This window comes from Polypterus senegalus, chromosome 11 (assembly GCF_016835505.1).
Source record: "Polypterus senegalus isolate Bchr_013 chromosome 11, ASM1683550v1, whole genome shotgun sequence".
In the NCBI taxonomy this organism is placed as follows: domain Eukaryota; kingdom Metazoa; phylum Chordata; class Cladistia; order Polypteriformes; family Polypteridae; genus Polypterus; species Polypterus senegalus.
In genome coordinates, this window is record NC_053164.1 from 100,324,659 (window position 1) to 100,344,661 (window position 20,003).

At 37.2% G+C, this 20,003-nt stretch overlaps 1 protein-coding gene across 1 annotated transcript in view; it reads left to right on the top strand.

Moving 5' to 3' along the window:
• LOC120539368 (protein Daple-like) overlaps positions 1 to 20,003 on the top strand; it is a 192,679-nt gene that overhangs the window by 135,857 nt on the left and 36,819 nt on the right. Inside the window, exons 22-23 of the mRNA XM_039769369.1 lie at positions 14,570 to 14,731; positions 14,928 to 15,205. Of these exons, the coding sequence (XP_039625303.1) occupies positions 14,570 to 14,731; positions 14,928 to 15,205 (440 nt within the window). The remainder of the gene's footprint in view (positions 1 to 14,569; positions 14,732 to 14,927; positions 15,206 to 20,003) is intronic.

Below are 20,003 nucleotides of genomic sequence, written 5' to 3' on the forward strand. Positions count from 1 at the left end.
TGTTTTGTATGCAATATGTTTGTAGACTACATAAAATTTTATAAGGAATAGCTTAAAGGGAGTCTTCAGCAAACACATCAACAACACAATATATGTGGTCTCCACAGCACTTACGGAGATGATTATCAATGAAACAGGTGATGTCCTGAAGGCTAAATGCCCTTTTAGGGTACAGTATTTCTAGCCTTCCAGTTTGTTTTGTTTAACCTGAGGGAACAGAATAAAATATTGTGGAGCATCCACAGTTTAATTGCACCCTTGAGTCACAAGACCTTGTTACAGTCATCTAAGAGTAGGTTTTATACTCATGAAATATGAAATATGTCACATAGTTTGAAGGCTGAAACTTTGGCCGATGAGCTAATAGTTGTTTTGTGACTTTTCTGCTGCTATTGTATATGGAAAACATTTTTCAGTATGTTACTGGTAACTCTAATCATTATAAGCAGTCAATGAAAATGACAACAGAAATACTTTTAGAATGTGGAAAGCAAAATGAGTATTAGAAGCTAACTTAAAAATGTCTAATAATTTGGTAAATACTATGTACAAGTCTATAGCTGAGAAGATGGCTCTAATACTACTGAATACTCACAACGGTCCAAAGCATACCTATTAATTCTAGTACTCTACCTGCATTCACAAGTCTAATCACAATTACCTTGTCATATGCACATTACCATATATGTGGTGAGAAATAGCACAGCAGAGTACTTTGAAGTGCCTTTAAAAAACAGCTCAGATCTTAACTTTACTGACCATTCATACATAAGCCTTGTGTGCTTACACCTACACAGTAACACTTGAAGTGGAAATTACTGAACATCCAGGGAGATACATTGACCTTGTTTGATTGACTTCTATTACTTCTGCCAAGTAAATTCAGAGCTATTTGCAAGAATCTGTCAGAATGCTATAGAGTGACAGAATTTCAAGTATTATATAAACTCCATCAATAAAGAAATGTTCATTTATAAATATTTTTCCTTGCATTTGCTGCTAGTATGATGTGGTGAGCTGAAGCCTATACCAGAAGCATTTCATCCCTGGATAGAAAATTAGACCATTGCAGGGTATACTCATGTACACAAACTACAAGCGATGCATTTAATCACACCTCACCAATATGAAGTCAGCAACAAACCACAATAAATGTATTTAGACTGTGTCTCACTGGAGGACAACATTTGGAAAGCTAAGAGATATGTAAAATAACATCACACAAAACGCAACCAGCCTGTCAATAACACAAGTTACTATCCCTCCATGGCTCACAGCAGAAGAAAATAACTAAGAACAATAAAATACATTTGTAACTGATGACATTTCTGTGGAGATTAAACTGTATTATTCAAGTCTCACAGAGAGGCAATACTCAGGAAGACTGGTCACAACATCATCTACAGCCCACTTCTTGAACAGCATCAATTAAAAAAACTAAGTAGTGAAATGTCAAAAATTTACTTTATTGTGTTGTAGATTTCATTATAAATGGATATATTTGTCATTTTTGCCCATCAATCCACATTGAATAACTCATAATGTTAAAGTGAAACAGATCGTTTTCAGAAAGATTTGCAATCAAATTGCGATTTTATTAAAATTCAAAAACTGAATTCTCTCATTTATGTGACTATTCAGGACCTTTTGCTATTGCAAACTGTGATAAGGTGCATCCTGTTTGATTTAATTATCCTTGAGATATGTTTAGGCCTTGACTTGAGTCCACCTGTGGCAAACATAATTAACTGAACATAGTTGAGACATGTTCTTCCCATGTCTGCATGGGTTTCCTTTGGGTACTCCGTTTCCTCCCACAGTCCAAAGAAATGCAGGTTAGGTGCATTGGTGATTCTAAATTGTCCCTATTGTGTGCTTTGAGTGTGTGTGTGTGTTCGTATGTTGTGTGTGTGTGTGTGTGTGTGTGCCCTGCAGTGGTCTGGCGCCCTACCCGGGGTTAGCTTCCTGCCTTGCACCCTGTGTTGGCTGGGATTGGCTCCAGCAGACCCTCGTGACCCTGTAGTTAGGATATAGCGGGTTGGATAATGGATGGATGGATGGATAGTTTAGACAGGAACACCCCTTTGTATATAAAGTCCCACAGTTCACACTGCATGTCAGGACAAAAACCAAGCCTTGAAGTAAAAGGAAATCTCTATCCACGTCCTCAATAAAAGTGTGATGAGGCAAGGCATAGATTAGGAAAGTGTGTAAAATCATTTGTAAAGCTTTGAGTATTCCCAGGAGCATAGTGGCATCAGTAATTGTAAAATGGAAGAAGTATGGAAACACTAGGACTCTTTCTAGAGTTGGCCATCCCGCCAATCTGAGTAACCAGGCAAATAGGACCTTGGTCAGGGAAGTGACCAAGAACTTACTGGTCACTGTAACAGAACTTCAGAAGTCCTCTGCTGAAAAGGGACAACCTGTCAGTAGGACAGCCATCTCAGCAGCACTCCATCCATTATGGTAGAGTGGCTAGATGAAAACTGTTCTTGAGTAAACATTTGCCAAATACTATTTAAAGGATTTATGAGCATGAGAAAAAAGATTCTCTGGTCTGATGAGACAAAAATTGAATTCTTCAGGCAGAACTCCAAGCGCTGTGTCTGGTGAAGACCAGGCATTTCTCATCATTTGGCTAACATCATCCCTACTGTGAAGCATGATTATAGCAGCATCGTGCTATGGGCATACTTCTCAGTGGCAGGGCAGAATTGAGGGAAGGGGGAATGCAGCCAAATACAGAGAGATTTTTGAAGAAAACTGCTCCAGAGTGCATGTGACCTCACAGTGGGACAGTAGTTTATAAAACCCCATTTCCAAAAAAGTTCGGACACTTTCTAAAAATGCAATAGAAACTAAAATCTTTAATTTGGTAATTTACTTGAACCTTTATTTAACAGGCAAACGAATAAAGAAAAGATTTTTATTGTTTTCACATGCAAACTTAATTATATTTGTTAAAACAGAATCAAATTTAGAAATTGATGCCTGCAACACACTCCAAAAAAGTTGGGACAGAGGCAAAGGAAGATTGTAAAGGTTATACAAGTAACATTCTGTAAGGTAACTCAATTAGCAGGTTAACTGGTAACAGGTGAGGGTATAAACATTGGGTATAAAAGGAGCATCCAGCAAGGGCTCTTTCATTGCAAGTGAAGAAGGGTCGTGGCTCACCACTTTGTGCTGAACTTCTTGAGAGAATTATCTGTCAGTTTAAAAACAATGTTTCTCAGCGCAAGATTTCAAAGAATTTAGGTCTGTCACCATCTACAGTTAGTTACATTGTGAAAATATTCAGGGAGTCAGGAGAAATCTCTGTGTGTAAAGGCCAAGGGCTGAATTCACTGCTGAATGTGTGTGACCTTCAAGCCCTTAGGCAGTATTGCATTAGAAATGCTACCGTGACAGACATAGCCACATGGACTCGGGAGTACTTTGGTAAATCATTGTCACTTTAATATATTCTGCCGCTGCATCAAGAAGTGCTCCTTAAAACTGTATTATGCAAAGAGGAAGTCATATATCAATTTTGTGCAGAAATGTCTGAGAGTTTTCTGGGCCCAAGCTCATCTGAGATGGAACAAAAGATAATGGAAACGTGTTCTGTGGTCATATAAGTCCATGTTTCAGCTTGTTTTGGGGAAAAACTGACGTCAGATTGTATGTGCCAAAGATGAACAAGACCATCCAGACTGTTATCAACGAAAGGTGCAAAAACCAGTATCTGGTATTGGGGTGCATCAGTGCCCATGGAATTTGGGGTCTTTATGTATGTGAAGACACCATTGAAGCGGAGGGTTACATTGGAATTTTAGAGAGAAATATGCTTCCGTCAAGACGATGTCTTTTCTTAGGAACTCCATGTATGTTTCAGCAGAACAATGCCAGACCTCATTCTGCACAAATTACAAAAGTGTGGCTTCATAGACACAGAGTCCGTGTGCTTGACTGGCCTGCCGTCCAGATCTGTCTCCTATTGAAAATGTGTGGTGCATCATGAAGAGGAGAATCAGACAGCAGTGACCATGGACTGTTGAACAGCTCAAGTTTTGTATACAGCAAGAGTGGGCAAAAATTCCACTTGTAAAACTTCAATAATTAGTTTCTACAGTTCCCAAATGACTAAGAAGTATAATTAAAAGAAAAGGGGATGTGACCCAGTGGTAAACTTGCCGCTGGCCGAACTTTTGTGTGTTGCAGGCATCAATTTTTTAATTTGTTTATGTTTAACAAATAGAATTAAGTTTATCATTGAAAACACTGAAAATCTTTTCTTTGTCCTTTTGCCTGTTAAATAAAGGTTCAAGTGAATTACCAAATTACAGATTTTAGTTTTTATTACATTTTTAGAAAGTGTCCCAACTTTTTTGGAAATGGGATTTGAACTTTTAAGCAATATAGTGACCCGAAGCATACAACCAAGACAACGCATTGGCCAGTCAAGTCCAGACTTAAACCTCCTCTGTGGAGGAACCTGAAGATAGTAGATGCTTTCCATCCAATTTAACAGAGCTTGAGAGGACCTGTCAGAAGAATGGGATAAGCTGTCCAAATCCAGTTGTGCAAAACTTGAAGACTTGTACAAGAAGACTCATAGCTTTAATTGATGCCAAAGGGGCTTTTACAAAGTACTGAACTAAGGGTCTGAATACTTAAATGAATGAGAGATTTCAGTTTTTGATTTTTAATGAATTTGCTAACATGCAACATGTTTTCATTTTGTCATTATGCATTATTGAGTGTAGACTAATGAGCATAAATGGCAAACATGTCCATTTAAAATTAAATCTACAAAACAATAAAAAGTGTGAAGAAAGTGAAGAGGTCTGATTAATATTGGAATCCACTGAAACTAAAATAAAGGATAGAGCTGGGAAAGGATAGAGTGAAATTCTAATCCTCAAAAAGGTTGAAGTCAGGAGTGAAGTGTGGTCATAAGTCTGACACTCAGTTCTATAGAGTAAACTTAGTCAACACTTAATAGGAAAAGGAACTGGACAGTAAATAACAAAATCTCTCTATATAAAGAAACAAAAGCAAACTACAGATGAAAACATGATGCCCAGTTTCTTTACAAGCACAAGAATTGCTTTTACTTTAGTAGGTATGAAGACGGTTAACAATTTTGAATGTTTAATTATCTTAAAATCAATAACCGAGTGAGGTAAAATATATGTGCCAAACATGCCTCATCAGTTAGTCAGACTCAAAAGCTGAGGTGTACAGAGAGGGTCAGAATGAGGAGGGGGAGAGGAGGAGTTGTGGGGTTGGTGCTAATGTCTAATTTTAAAGTATGCTTTAGATGTGATGTGTCCTACCTCCAGAGCTTACATTTTCTAAAGCTCTTTATAAAAGAGAGAATTGTTTTGCTGTTAACAGATGTTATAATAAATTTGTCCTGCACTATATAACACAATGAATAGAAATTTTGATCTGATGAAAATCTGAAGCACTTTACTTCATAATTACTAAAAGGCATCTCAATTTAAAGTATAAATTTGGTATTTTTAAGCTGTATTATTTTATCTCATGTCACAATTGTGGCATTTTGTTGTGTGCATTATATAATTGCTTTAAGTGAGTCTGTATTTAGAAATTGTGATAAGAAAAGGTTTAAAATGATAACAAATGAGCAGTAGTTCAAATGTGAAACAAAAGCTTTAAAACTTAAACATGTTCACTTTGAAGCAGCAGATCTCTGTGTTTATAGTGTCCTCTGTGTTTCAAAAATATGTTTATGAAAGCAAAACATAGTTGAAAATAAATATTTTGTGGATCTTTGGCATTATCCTTTCCAAAAGCAGAATACCAGTACCATTCTTTGAATTTTAAGCAGTTTCAGAAAATCATTGAATCATTATAATATGTAGATAATGCAGTCATAACGTTGTTTTTCGTGTAAACACTGAGGATATATTTTTCACTCTCTACTAAGAGAGTGATGCTTACATAATTCCTTTCCTCTTACTTTCAATTTTAGGTAATTGACTTATTGCTTTAACTTACATCAAGCAGCAAAAGAGGTGAGCTGATTTATCAGTGGTGCCAGTTGCATGCATCTCTCCTGGCATTTGTCTAACTTGTAATGGCGATTAGTTTTGCCATTGGGAGCAGATTTTAGATGAGGAAAAAGAAACAATACAAAATATAGAAGTTGAATTAACCTCTCTTAAGTAAAACAGTAAACTAACCCATAATAGAGGTTTCATAGAATGTTTATCTGTTTTAAGATAGATACGTTTTAAATAAAAGATTTTGAAGTTTCAAAAATGTATACAACATGCTCTAGTCAACATAAATCAATGAAATTTTAACTTTCTTGACAAATTTCCTGTGCCAAATTTCCGCAAAATTGGTTCAGTGGGAGCCAAGACAGACATTATGAAGGCAGTAGTGTACTTATTGGATTTCAACTGAATGCACCTAAAAATGGTAATCAGGCTAATTGAAGTAAGCAAAAATCAGTAAGCATAACATTCATTACAGGAAAAAATAATCAAGGAAAAGATAGAAAACCACATATCAGGAATAGGGGAGATTATGATTCAACAATATTCTAGATTTCTTTGAGAAAGCAACATAAATTATGAACAGGACAGGTACATATAATATTATTTATTTGGTTGTTTCAAATGCTTTTCATAAGGTACAACTTGAGAGATTAGGTTTTAAAGATTGCTACAGAGGTGGGTGCAAAACTGGCTTAAACACCAGGAATGAAGAATTATGGCAAGAGGAATCTTTTCAAAATTATATTTAACCTTTTCAATTTAAGTAAACGGTTATACAGGGTCCAATTGTAATTGAAATGTCTTAAATGTTTTGAAAGAAGTAGTTAAACTGTTAAAAGAGTTAAAATCTCTGTTGCAGGTTCAAGGTAAAATTTTCAACATGACTGAAACTTGTAAAATTGCAAAAGGATTTACTATGGTGGATCCTTATTGTTACTTTAAATTAGGCTTTTCTTTAGGCTGCAACCCAGACACACATAATTATAGGCAATGATTCTTTTTGGATTTCTGTGGTGTAGTGGGTCCACAGCGCATGATAAAAGGGCCACTTTTAAATAAATAATCACCGCGCTCACGGCTTAGCAAGGGGGGGTGGTAGTGTGGCTGAAGCGGTTCTCAGGGCGATTCGCGGTGTGGGCGTTTCTCACCTAAGTGCACAGTTGAGAAACTATCCACATCCATGATTGTTCCTGGGGCTGCTGATTTGCCACAGCTGCCATGCCCTCTTGATAAATAGAAGCGCGAGTCAGCTAAAGAGAAGAAAAAGAAAGGAAGGAAAAAAGAAAGAACGGAGGGAAGGTTGCAGGAGGAAAGCAGGAAGCAGTGGAGAGAGAGAGAGAGTCAGTGCGGGAGAACAAGCGAGCGAGTTGCAGGCTTGCGGCAGATGAGTAGGGAGCTTGGGTGTTAGGCTGACACCTGAGGAGTAGCAGTAGTGGTCGCTCCCGCAGAGTTTATTTTGAAGGGCAGGAGTGACTGGAAGGCGGATGACTCTCCACATAAGACTGCGGAAGGCTGCTGGAGTCAGGACTTGGGACGTGGTATCCCCAGCATGAGAGCCCTGGTCGTTGGGGAATCCCAAGTCGCTGTTCGGTGGTGCCTACCAGAACCAGGGACTGGAAAGGCGACCATCTAGTTTGTGAGTAGAAAGAAGGCCAGCTGCAAGTAGAGCAACTCCCCTATTGAGAAGCCCAGACGGGGGAAGCAGGGGAGCCGCAGGTAAAAAGGCAGGGCTTCTTGTTGTTTTTAAAAGAATAATTCCTGCATTATTTTAACCTCGTTTTTAAGAAGACTTTTTTCTATTGATTTTAACCTCCACGCTTCACTTCTTGTTTTATTGGATTAATAAGCAGAATACCCGCGCTTCGCAGCGGAGAAGTAGTGTGTTAAAGAAGTTATGCAAAAGAAAAGGAAACATTTTAAAAATAACATAAGATGATTGTTAATGTAATTGTTTTGTCATTGATATGAGTGTTGCTGTCATATCTATCTATCTATCTATCTATCTATATATATATATATATATATCTATATATATATATTTATATATATACACACAGACACACACATATATAAATATATATATATACATATACATACATATATACATATACACATACTGTATACAAATATAGACATATATACTCAGCAAAAAAAGAAACGTCCCTTTTTCAGGACTGTGTATTTCAACAATAATGTTTTATAAATCCAAATAACAGATCTTCATTGTAAAGGGTTTAAACAATGTTTTCCATGCATGTTCAATTAACCATAATCAATTAATTAACATGCACCTGTGGAATGGTCGTTAAGACCTTAACAGCTTACAGAAAGTAGGCAGTTAAGGTCACAGTTCTAAAAACGCAGGACACTAAAGAGACTTGTCTACCGACTGTGAAAAACACCCAAAGAAAGATGCCCAGGGTCCCTGCTCATCTGCGTGAACGTGCATTAGGCATGCTGCAGGGAGGCTTGAGGCCTGCTGATGTGGCTAGGGCAATAAATTGCCATGTCCGCACTGTGAGACGCCTAAGACAGCGCTATAGGGAGACAGGAACGACAGCTGATCATCCTCGCAGTGGAAGACCACGTGTAACAACATCTGCACAGGATCGGAACATCCGAATATCACACCTGCGTGACAGGTACAGGATGGCCACAACAACTGCCCGAATCACACCAGGAACACACAATCCCTCCATCAGTGCTCAGACTGTCCGCAATAGGCTGAGAGAGGCCGGACTGAGGGCTTGTAGGCCTGTTGTAAGGCAGGTCCTTACCAGACATCACCAGCAACAACGCCGCCTATGGGCACAAACCCACCTTCGCTGGACCAGACAGGAGTGGCAAAAAGTGCTCTTCACTGATGAGTCACGGTTTTGTCTCACCAGGGGTGATGGACGGATTCGTGTTTATCGTCGAAGGAATTGAGCACATCTGGGACCTTTTGGATCGCAGGGTGAGGGCTAGGGCCATTCCCCCCAGAAATGTCCAGGAACTTGCAGGTGCCTTGGTGGAAGAGTGGGGTAACATCTCACAGCAAGAACTGACAAATCTGGTCCAGTCCATGAGGAGGAGATGCACTGCAGTACTTCAAGCAGCTGGTAGCCACACCAGATACTGACTGGTACTTTTGATTTTGAGCCTCCCTTCATTCAGAGACACATTGTGAAACATTTTTAGTTTATGTCTTATGGTGTTGACTCTTTTAGTGTTCATACAAATATTTACACATTAAGTTTACTGAAAGTAAAAACAGTTGAAAGTCAGAGGACGTTTCTTTTTTTGCTGAGTATATATACATATATACACAGTTATTTATATATATATATACATATAAATATATATACACATATATATACACACACACACATATATACACATATACATATCTACATATATACTGTATATACACATATATATACAAATCTACATATATATATATCTACATATATATATTAGGGGTGGGACTCGATTAAAAAAATTAATCCAATTAATTAGAGGCTGTGTAAGAATTAATCTTGATTAATCGTATGTAATCACACACGTAAATTTGCCCCAAATCGCAAATGTTTTTTTAATTTAAAAGGGTTTTAGTGGGCGACAGAATCAAATAATAGACATGGACATGAATATTGTAAACTCAAGCTGTTTTAATTTCTGAAAAAAAAATGCTTTTAAACTGCATTTGAATTCAAAACAGAAACAAAAATATTATCCCTGGTTAAAATTGGGCAGACTTAAAAATAAAGTGGTAGTTTAAGTACTTTAAGTACATTTTCAGAATGGTATTGTCTTTAAATAATAATAACCAAAATTTCAACATAAAGTGCAGTTTTTCTTCTTAAAAAAATAAGTCAGAAACATAAAAGGTAATTTGACCAACTTAATCTTTAAACTCTGAGTAACCTCAGCCAAAATTATTTTGTACATTAGGCTAAAAGAGTGTGATCATTGAACATTTTGTAATTAGATGTAATTAGAATTACTAACGGTCACGGAAGTCCAATGATCCCCAGTAAGAGCCACAAAGTCCGCTTTCTGTAATGCATCTAATTTTGCTTGCTTTTAAGTGTGCACAAACCATGCTTTTATCAAGGCTTCGCTCGGGTAGTCTTTTGAAATGAAATTTTGCTCCGATCAGTCGTAGGAATGTGCTTTATTCCGACTCTTAACATTGTTGTGGCTGTGATGTGTGCATCAGTGTAATCGATTGTACCAGGAGATCATGCATTGACAAAAGTTCCCGTTTGCTTGGAATTGAAAGTGTGATTAAATGCGTTATTTTTTGTAATGGAGTACATGCATCAAAGCTTCTCACTGTGCTTGTGCTAAGAAAAGTAAACATTTTAAAAATAACGTAATATGATTCTGCGTTAGCCGCATATTTTTCATACGTCCCAAACCAAGGAGATGCAAGGGTAAAATTAATCTGAAAGCGTGCGTACATACTCAGTGCATCCCTTCTCGGAATCGAACCTCGGATGTCGGCGCTAGAGGCGAAGCCTCTACAATTGCGCCACGGCGTGTGGCTCGGTCTATTTGAGAGTATGTAGACCGGGATATATATATATATTCGCAGCGGAGAAGTAGTGTGTTAAAGAAGTTATGTAAAAGAAAAGGGAACATTTTAAAAATAACGTAGCATGATTGTCAGTATACAGTAATTGTTTTGTGAGTGTTATTGAGTGTTGCTGTTATCAAGGATGCAAGGATTTGATTATCATTATTTGTTTCAATCAGGGTCGTATTTGTACGATGTGTTGTGTTCAAGTTACATTCCGTGTTTGTCAATCGTTGTAAAGATAAGAGGTTTTATTAATCCATTCGTTTCTTACTGCATCAATAAATAGCTCGTCTTCCTCTTTATCTGAGATGTGACACACTGCATGCACAGGTTTTTTTTTACACTGTCTTCGTTTAGCGGGACATTGACTTTTTCCACCGTGTGCTTTGTTTCCGCAGTAGCTGCACTTATGAATATGCTTGTATGTATCAGACGCTTCATATTTTTTTTGCTGTTTTCTCAATTGTGTAATTCGGTTTTTGTTCAACGCTCTTTGGAACTGTTGTTTTTTGTCTGTGCACTGTGTCAGTTCACGTGAGCCGCTTGGTGTTCTTGCATCGAAGGTTCCCAGCTGTGCTGGTGCCATCTCGTGTGATGTCCATGGCTGTATGTAATGTCAGCTAAGACCCGGCACTTAAAAGTTTCTCTCGCAGTTTCACTGAGATTGTGCCAAACACCACCCTGACCATCTCATCTTCCTCTGCATAAGCACAGTCCTTCACCTGTGAATATTTAGCGGCAGTGTTTCTATTGGATTTCTGCTGACGGATGGCCTTATATGGGCAGGCACTAAATTACAAACGCCAGTGGCAGCCTGTCTATGAACTTAATTTAAACTTTAGGGTTACACCGTGCTTTGTTTCCGAAGTAGCAGCACTCATGAATATGGTTGTATATGTCAGTCGCTCGCTTCTTATTGTTTCACTGCCTTCTCAATTATATAATGTATGTTTTGTTCAGCGCTTTTTTGAGCTCTTCCTGGTTTTCTACGTACTGCGTTGATAGTCAGTTCACGTGATTACGTGGGAGGCGTGATGATGTCACATGAAATTCCGCCCCCCATGGCCATCCAGCTCAACTCTATTACAGTATATGGAGAAAAATAGCTTCCAGTTATGACCATTACGCGTAGAATTTCGAAATGAAACCTGCCCAACTTTTGTAAGTAAGTTGTAAGGAATGAGCCTGCCAAATTTCAGCCTTCTACCTACACGGGAACTTGGAGAATTAGTGATGAGTCAGTCAGTCAGTCAGTGAGTGAGTCAGTCAGTCAGTCAGTCAGTGAGGGCTTTGCCTTTTATTAGTACAGATTTATTTAAAGACTGTTTGGAAGGCAATGCACTATTTATTTGAACGCCTTCTTTTGTTGATCGTTTTTAATAAAAGCACTTTGCACTTTTTCACCATCCCCTTGCTATGTTGTTACCTCACTGCTTAGCTCATCGGTAACATTACCGTCGGTGACGGGTTCAAGGGCTCCCAGACAGAAGATGGGAGCATGCAACGAACCTGCATTGTCACAATTTCTACAACTCTATGTTCTTAGCTGGCTGAATAGCTTATACTTGTCAATATAATTCTAATGTTCCAATTAATACTTACTCTACACTACACACTCTAGTATCTTACCTCACTACAAGAATCATAACTCACAAACCATAACAATAGGAAAAATATGTTTACCTAAAATGAGAAAAAACACATTTTCTCTACAAGGAACAATTGAAATGTCTTTTTGAATCTGCTGTAGAAGGCATGTTGTCTTGTATTAATTTAGAATGCAGTATGTCTGAGTAAATAAATAGAAGTTGTGGCACTGTATGTCTTACTGATCTGTAAAGTATGAATGTTAATGAAAGTCAATGTTGGTATAATATGTAAACGTTTTTCGTTTTGTTAACAAGAAATTCATTCAGAAAGAAGTGATCATGTTTTTGGACAGTATGGTCATGATGTAGTTAGCAATGATGCATCAGTGATCCAGTGCCATGTCTCAGATATTGTGGACTTTCCATACTCTGTCAATGCCTCTTTGTATATATGTGTGTGTGTGTGTGTGTGTGTGTGTATGAGTGCAACTTCTCCCAACCATCCAAGAACAGCTTGGTGTTGAACAATGCCTTTTCCTGCATGATGGAGCACCGTGCTGTAAGGCAAAAGTGATAACTAAGTGGCTCGGGGAACAAGACATCAAAATTTTGGGTCTCTGGCCAGGAAAATTCCCAGAGCTTAATCCCATTGAGAACTTGTGGTCAATCCTCAAGAGGCAGGTGGAGAAACAAAAACCCACAAATTCTGGCAAACTCCAAGCATTGATTATGCAAAATGGGCTGCCATCAGTCAGGATTTGGCCCAGAAGTTGATTGACTGCATGCCAGGGCGAGTTGCAGAGGTCTTGAAAAAGAAGGGCCAACAATGCAAATATTGACTCTTTGCATAAACTTAATATAATTGTCAATAAAAGCCTTTGAAACTTATGAAATCCTTGCAATTATACTTCAGTATATCATAGAAACATCTGACAAAAAGATCAAAAAACAATGAAGCAGCAAACTTTGTGAAAACCAATACTTGTGTCATTCTCAAAACTTTTGGCCACAACTGTATGTGTGTTTTCTTAATATACTCCCATTTTCTTCCCACATTCCAAAGATGTTAGGTTAATTGGCAATACTAAATGGGCTCTATAGGGGTGTGTCTGCATGTTTGGGCCTATCCTTTTTCCAGGTTTGGTTTCTGCCTTGCCCTGGATTCTACTGGTGTAGGGTCAGGCACCCCTGAATAAGATTAACCTGGATAGAGAATAATAATTATGATGATGTTTGTGCTGACATGTTTAACCTGTACATGTAAGAGGGCTTGAGCTAATTAGCTTTCAAAATGAGAGGCACATAATCAACAGTATCATTCACCTATTAATTTCCTTTACCTGCCTGTTTTTTACTTAGTTGATATTGGAGTTAGTTTCAGCAGGACTCAACTCTGGTCCATTTCAGAGGACACTCAAAAACTACACTCACTCATATGAAGTTGACCTAAAGTCATTGGTTAACCTAACATGCGTGAAAAGCCTTTCTTGAGCTTGCTTTCAACAGTTTCACACTTACGTGAAACACTATGTGCTTCTGTTTTGTGTGTGTGTGTTTAGATCAATATAGAGTAAAAAATAATTTACATTTTAGAAGTCTCTGCTGTGTTAGCTCTATATATGTTAAAAAGTAAAATAAGAAGAAGGTATTACCAACCCCAGACACTAGGCTCTTATGACACCCGATCTAAACTTTAAATTCTGTTTCATCTGCTCATGTATTCTTCAAGATTTTTGTATAATTTCATCTTTATAAAGTATAATAAGGTAATATTACTATAACAAAGTGCAACTGTGCTTGCAAATTTATAAATTTGATTTGATTTTAAAGTGTGTAAATTATTCCCTAATTTCCTTATTTTAATAAACTAAAATAATTCTCATTTTACATTTGTTTCAATCATTAAGTTGGTTATGATCTACAACATGCATTAATGTGGTGAGATAACATTTCCTAGCTTATGTTTAGGCAGTTTTATGCAAAGCATATGCTCTAAAAACTCCCCTTTCCACTGATACTTGAGTCAAGCTTAACAGTTCTTTTAAGAAACATGGTTGCACAGCTTATAGTATTACACCTTTAAGGTGCTTGAGCTCTTGTTTTCCGTTGTTCATGTAGGTTTTCCTCAGGGTATTCCATTTCTTTGGGTAGTGCTAACAGATATAATTACCTTTGTTAACAACTTCAAACTGTTTTGTTGTTTGTAAACATTTGAATGAGCCTTGTAAAAGGCTTCAGTCTCTAGTGATACTAACAGGATAAAAGCAGGTTTAGAAAATGAATGATTATACAATATGTTAAAATACATAAACTTTCCTTATGCTGCTGAATATTTGCAGTGGATTTTCTTACTTATTTGTTTCTCCTAGTGAATGATTTTCTTTCATTTCTCCCCTCAGAATGCATCATTGCTGGCAGAAAAGCACTCATTGTGTGCTCAGCTGCAACAAAGTGAGTCTCGCATTGTACGGCTTCAGGAGCAAGTTGACACTCTGCAAAAGCACTTGCTGTCTATACAGGAACAGAGTACTGCTTTACAGACTCTTAACACTCGGTTACAGGTGAGATGCTGGCATGTGTTTTCTTCTGTCGTTTTTCTATAGTCTATTGTGGTACTAAACAACTTAGTTTATCTTGTCATCCATGTTACGACATCACAATAAACACAATATCAAAACATGCTATCTTACATTTATGCAATTTTGATAGTTGAATTGAAAGGTAGTTACTACTTTTGTTACTGTACTGTTGTTTCAGGTGGAAAATTCTGCCCTCAGCTCCCAACATGCCTCACTTGTGGCCCAAAGTTCTCAAGCAGAATCCCGATTAGCTGGGCTTGAAAGCGAGAACCGAGCCATGTCCAGAGAAAAAGAGGAGGCCCGGGCCTGCTATGAAGCTCTACGTCGTGATCATGAAAAACTAGTGCTGCTTCATGAGCGTCAGGAAGTTGAACTGGAAGGACTTGTGCAGAAGTACAGCGAACTCAAGGGAGCATCTCGTAGCCAAGAGCTTAAATTCAAGGAGTTGGAGGGAAGGTAACAGGCACCAAATTCAAATTCAGCAGTCAGACTTCAGTTTCAAACAGTAAATCATTTAGTAAATAACTTTTGTTGAAGAGCACTTTATGTTTTGAAGGCCAGGATCAGAACTCTGCTGGTGGTGAAATGTCAATGAAAATTTTGCCATAGCAAATGCTTCTCCACTTTTAGCTACTAGCGATGCTTTTGTAGTTTTTTGGATTTTATATTTAGTGATGGCATCCATCCATCTATCAATCCATTTTGTAACCAACTTTTTGATAAAATGTTTATTGTAGAACACAAAACACCAACATCTTAAAGAAATGAACATAAACTAAAAACACAATGCCCAGACCTCGCTCCCCAGATCCCCACCAAAATCCAAAACCAGTCCTGCGGAGTTCATGGTTATACAAGACAACAAAAGAAGAGCATGTGTGGACTGTCAAGTGAGGAGCAGCACTGCATTAATCCCATTAACGAGGTGATAAAATAAGGATTAGGACTGCAGTGACAATCAAGGAGCAAGCATGCACAGACTAGCTCTATCATTTCTGACTATATATAAATATATGGTTGAGGTGCTCCATTGACCCTCGCAACTGAAAATTCCAGAAGTGACAAATTACAAAATTTAAAAGTGTAGGAAAGAGAAAGGGCATAAGTAGTCTTCCTGCAATAGGTAGGTTCAACTTTTGCAACAGTTGTTCTTAATTCAGTTTGCCGCATACCAGAAAGTTAGAATAAACCAAACTCTAGAATTAGAAAAATGTGAGGAAGGAGAGGAATATTAATAGAGAGAATGGATACAAAAAATGTAGACACACCAGAACAAAAACTAAACACTGAAGGGCAACCACAAAACATGTGAATGAAGGTGGCAGTGCCTTCAAGGAACAGAACAATCCCCAGACATATAGCTTGGTTGAGGTGGAATGTAATTGATGACCAAACTTTAATTGGGTCTGTTGATAGTTTGGGGTTTTAGGCTTCAAATAAATATTTTGAAAATTAAGCTCTATAAATTTAAAGAAATATGGAGAGTTCCTAGTGCTACACCATCTTAATTGGTAATGAGTAATGAGCTGCCTTGCATTAAATATCATAGAGTGGACACTATTTTTTGGCTGTGGAATAGTGTAAGTGAAGGTGGGAAGCAGGAGCAAATGAGACTTGGTACTCCACTTGCTTTAAAAACAGATCTAAGTTCTAAATAACAGAAAAAAGAAGAGGTAAAGATAAAGATTGAAAAATGTAGTGATTGGAGTGTTTGAAAGCCAGAGTCATCACATATGTCACCAGTGTATTACCGAGGGATTCAGTTTGCTTAGGGTGAAGGCATTGTGTCACATCTGAAGATATATACTATAGGCTGGTGACTCCAGAAAACAGATGAAACCTCAGACAGCAACCTTTTCAGTCCTTCCTAGTCCTCATTGAATTCAGATATTCTTTCTGTTCAGCTTTGATTATTGGAGAGCCAAGTATATGAGCTTATAAATGATGTAACCCTGGAATCAGCGAATAACTCCAGGAAGAAAGTTGAGCCTGGAGAATTTTGGTGTTTTTAAGTAATAGGTTTAGTTTTTTAAGTGAAATTAATTAAGTAGGTAAATGGCATAGGCACTGTATATTTCAAACTCAGCAAAGAATGTAACTTGGCATCTGTAATCAGTGCTCATCACACAGGGGTCTTTTTTCTTCAAAAAAATAAGAAATGTGCCTCTAAGCCATAAATTCAGATGATGACTATCTTAAGTTAAACCAGCAGAGTAACCTAAACTAAACTTCCAAATAATGCCTATAATAACAATCTAGATATATATATATATATATATGTGGTCTGAGGGAATTACAAGACACCACCTCTTTTGTTATTTGAATTCAGATTCTGAAAGTTCCAAGAGGCAACTGACAAATCAGCACCCATCAAGAAAAAAAGAAAAGATTACATAAAATGACCATGGAAAGAAAGACAGGAAAAACAGCCACAAACCTTCCTTCTGCCTGTCATTCAGGACTTAATTGTGACAAAAAGAGCAGGGCATATTCCCCTATTCTACCCATTCAGCAACATCAGAAATGATCCCCAACAGGCTCCTCTACAGATCTCAGTCCTTCCAATCCCAAAATCAGCACCCACACAAACATCAAGCTGCCAAGTCTGCATATAAAAACACCAAAGAAAAGCCATTGAGTATGCAAAGAAAATATGTAGACTCAACAACCTCCCACCTCCCCTGTGCAGTATGCAAGCCACATGGAGAAACTTAGAGTTAGCATGCGCTGATACAGCACATAGGCTATACACAAAAGTTGCAACTTCTAAAGTAATTAGAAATAGAGAAGACTGCTTAAAAATAAATTCAGCTCAGGAGAGAGAATAGAGCCTTGCTCCACTTTGCACCATTATGACAGGAAGTGCTATCTGTGATCCCAGAGAAATTTGAAAGTGACCAGAACTAAAATACCTCTAAAGTGAACACATAAGAAAACTATCAATAATACATTATTAAACCGCAAAATACAATATTTTTGGTGAATAAAAAAAATATGATCTTTAGTTTTACCTGAGTTCAATAATTAACAGTTTAAGAAAAAGAATATGATGCTACATTGGAATATTTAAATTCCTGGGGGCTTTTTACAACAACAACAACAATTTATATCTGATATAGGCCAGAATCACACAAGGAGTATCTCGATGGGCTTTAACAGGCCCAGTTTTTTGTCAAAGCTGCTAGCTCCCATTGGTGAGTTGTCCTCCATGAGAGGGAATTTCGTTGTTGGCCTGGAGACCTGCTTGTGTGACTTTGTCGACCCAGAAGGCATTATTATGAAGCAGAAGGTAAGGCTAATTTAAGACCATTATCTAACCTGCATTTTGTAGTCCCTGTATTTCCTAAACATATGCAGGGTGTCCTGAAGCTGAATACATGTTTTAAAGAACATATATCATGAATTTGTGGTAGAATCAATTTGTAATATGCCTATGCATTGATTGGTATGCACTTAAAAGATGTTATTGATGGACTTAACTATTGCTTCTATACACACCACTATTACTGTGACTAACAGTTCTATGATAATACTACACATTGAAGCAATAATATGTTTTTATTTAAATGAGTAATAACCATAAAATACAGTAATCCAGGAGAGACTAGCATTTTTATATTTTCAGGGTTTTAATTTTTCACATTTAACCTATTTATATACACAGCTCAAATGATTTAATTGCAAAATCTCATAATTTGACTAGCAAAATGAGACTTCATTAATATTATGGAAATAAACAAGAATTGTAGAGGGGGAAGAAAATACACAAACATGACAGCAATTTCAATTTGTCAAAACTAAAATAGCACAGAGAAAACTTAAAATGTATTGAGCAGAGAGCATAAAACAAATATGTTTAAAATTAGCATAGGACTCATAGGACGGAGATTTGTCTTGTCTCCTCCTCCTCCTCCTCCTCCTCCTCCTCCTCTTATGATTTTCATGGGCAGAATATCAAGGCACAGCCAATGTCAGGATCTATCTTCTTGATGAGCAACACATATGGAGGTGTTTTTGTGTCGTGTGTTGAAGAGACAGTCTATATTTATTTTTAGAAATTGTCTACCCATAGATGTTAAAAATACAATATTATTTTAACGTCAGAGACAGAAGTGATCTTTTCCTGTTAGATTATGCATGATCAGACAGACTTAAAACATCCATAAATCTTACTTATTTCAGAAATCAAACAAAAACAAAAGAGGAAGTCAAAATGAAACCTAAACCTTCAAGAACCAGAAAGACGAAGGCCTTTAGTTTGAAGAAGGCTCTTTCTATTTGAAAACATGTTTCATATCTTCTTTGAATACATGTGACATATCTTCTGGATCATTTGTACAGTATACTTGTGACATCACTTTCAAGGCAAGTGTATGCATGGGTGTGCTTGCCAATACTGATAGCCCCAAGTCACATGTAAAATCTAGATAAGTGCATGACAATCTGTATGTGGAAAAACAAGGTTATAATAAACAATTTGGAAAAAGTCATGTCAAACCCATGACCTACTTTCTTGCACACTGCTCATCAACACGCTGGATTCTAACAGAATCAGGTGAAGCCACCAAAGGCATTAGTGTGACTTATCAAGCAATTGGTTTTGAAAATATTTTAAGAAAAAGCAAATCACCTTCATGAGAACAGCTTTGGGACTGCAACTCTTCAGCTGTACAAACACTTCCCCTACTTGATGTTAATCAAGCTAGGAGGAATCTTCGACAACCACAGCAGGAGCTTCAGAAAGAAACAACAATACAGGTTTCATTAGAAACAAGTAGGAAGAAGGATGGCAAACTTAAAAAAATATATATATTTTGTCGTGTCTTATGAAATGAAGCACTAGCTTCCATGATGGTATTGTACGCTTCAAATTGTTAAACTCCATGTTGTTTGTAACATTTCTGTTAAAAATAAATATCTGTTATTATTTTTCAGTTTTAAATCCAGTTAATCAACTTAAAACCAATGTACTCAGGACATACTTGTTATCTAAATTATATAGGAAAAGGGTAGTGCAAAGAGGATAGTTTTTAACAAAGCTATTGGTAATTAAAAATACCGTATTTGGTCATATCCTGTGTTCTGTCAAATGCTTTTGCAGTATTTATATCTTATATTACTGATAAACGTAGCGATTTGTACAGTAGGTGTGTGCCATTGTATATATAGTAGGTGTTTTTTTAATTGTCTTCTGAAGTTCTAATTAGCATAAACAATGGACTAGAGAGTGCCATTGTGTTTCATATGGAATCAT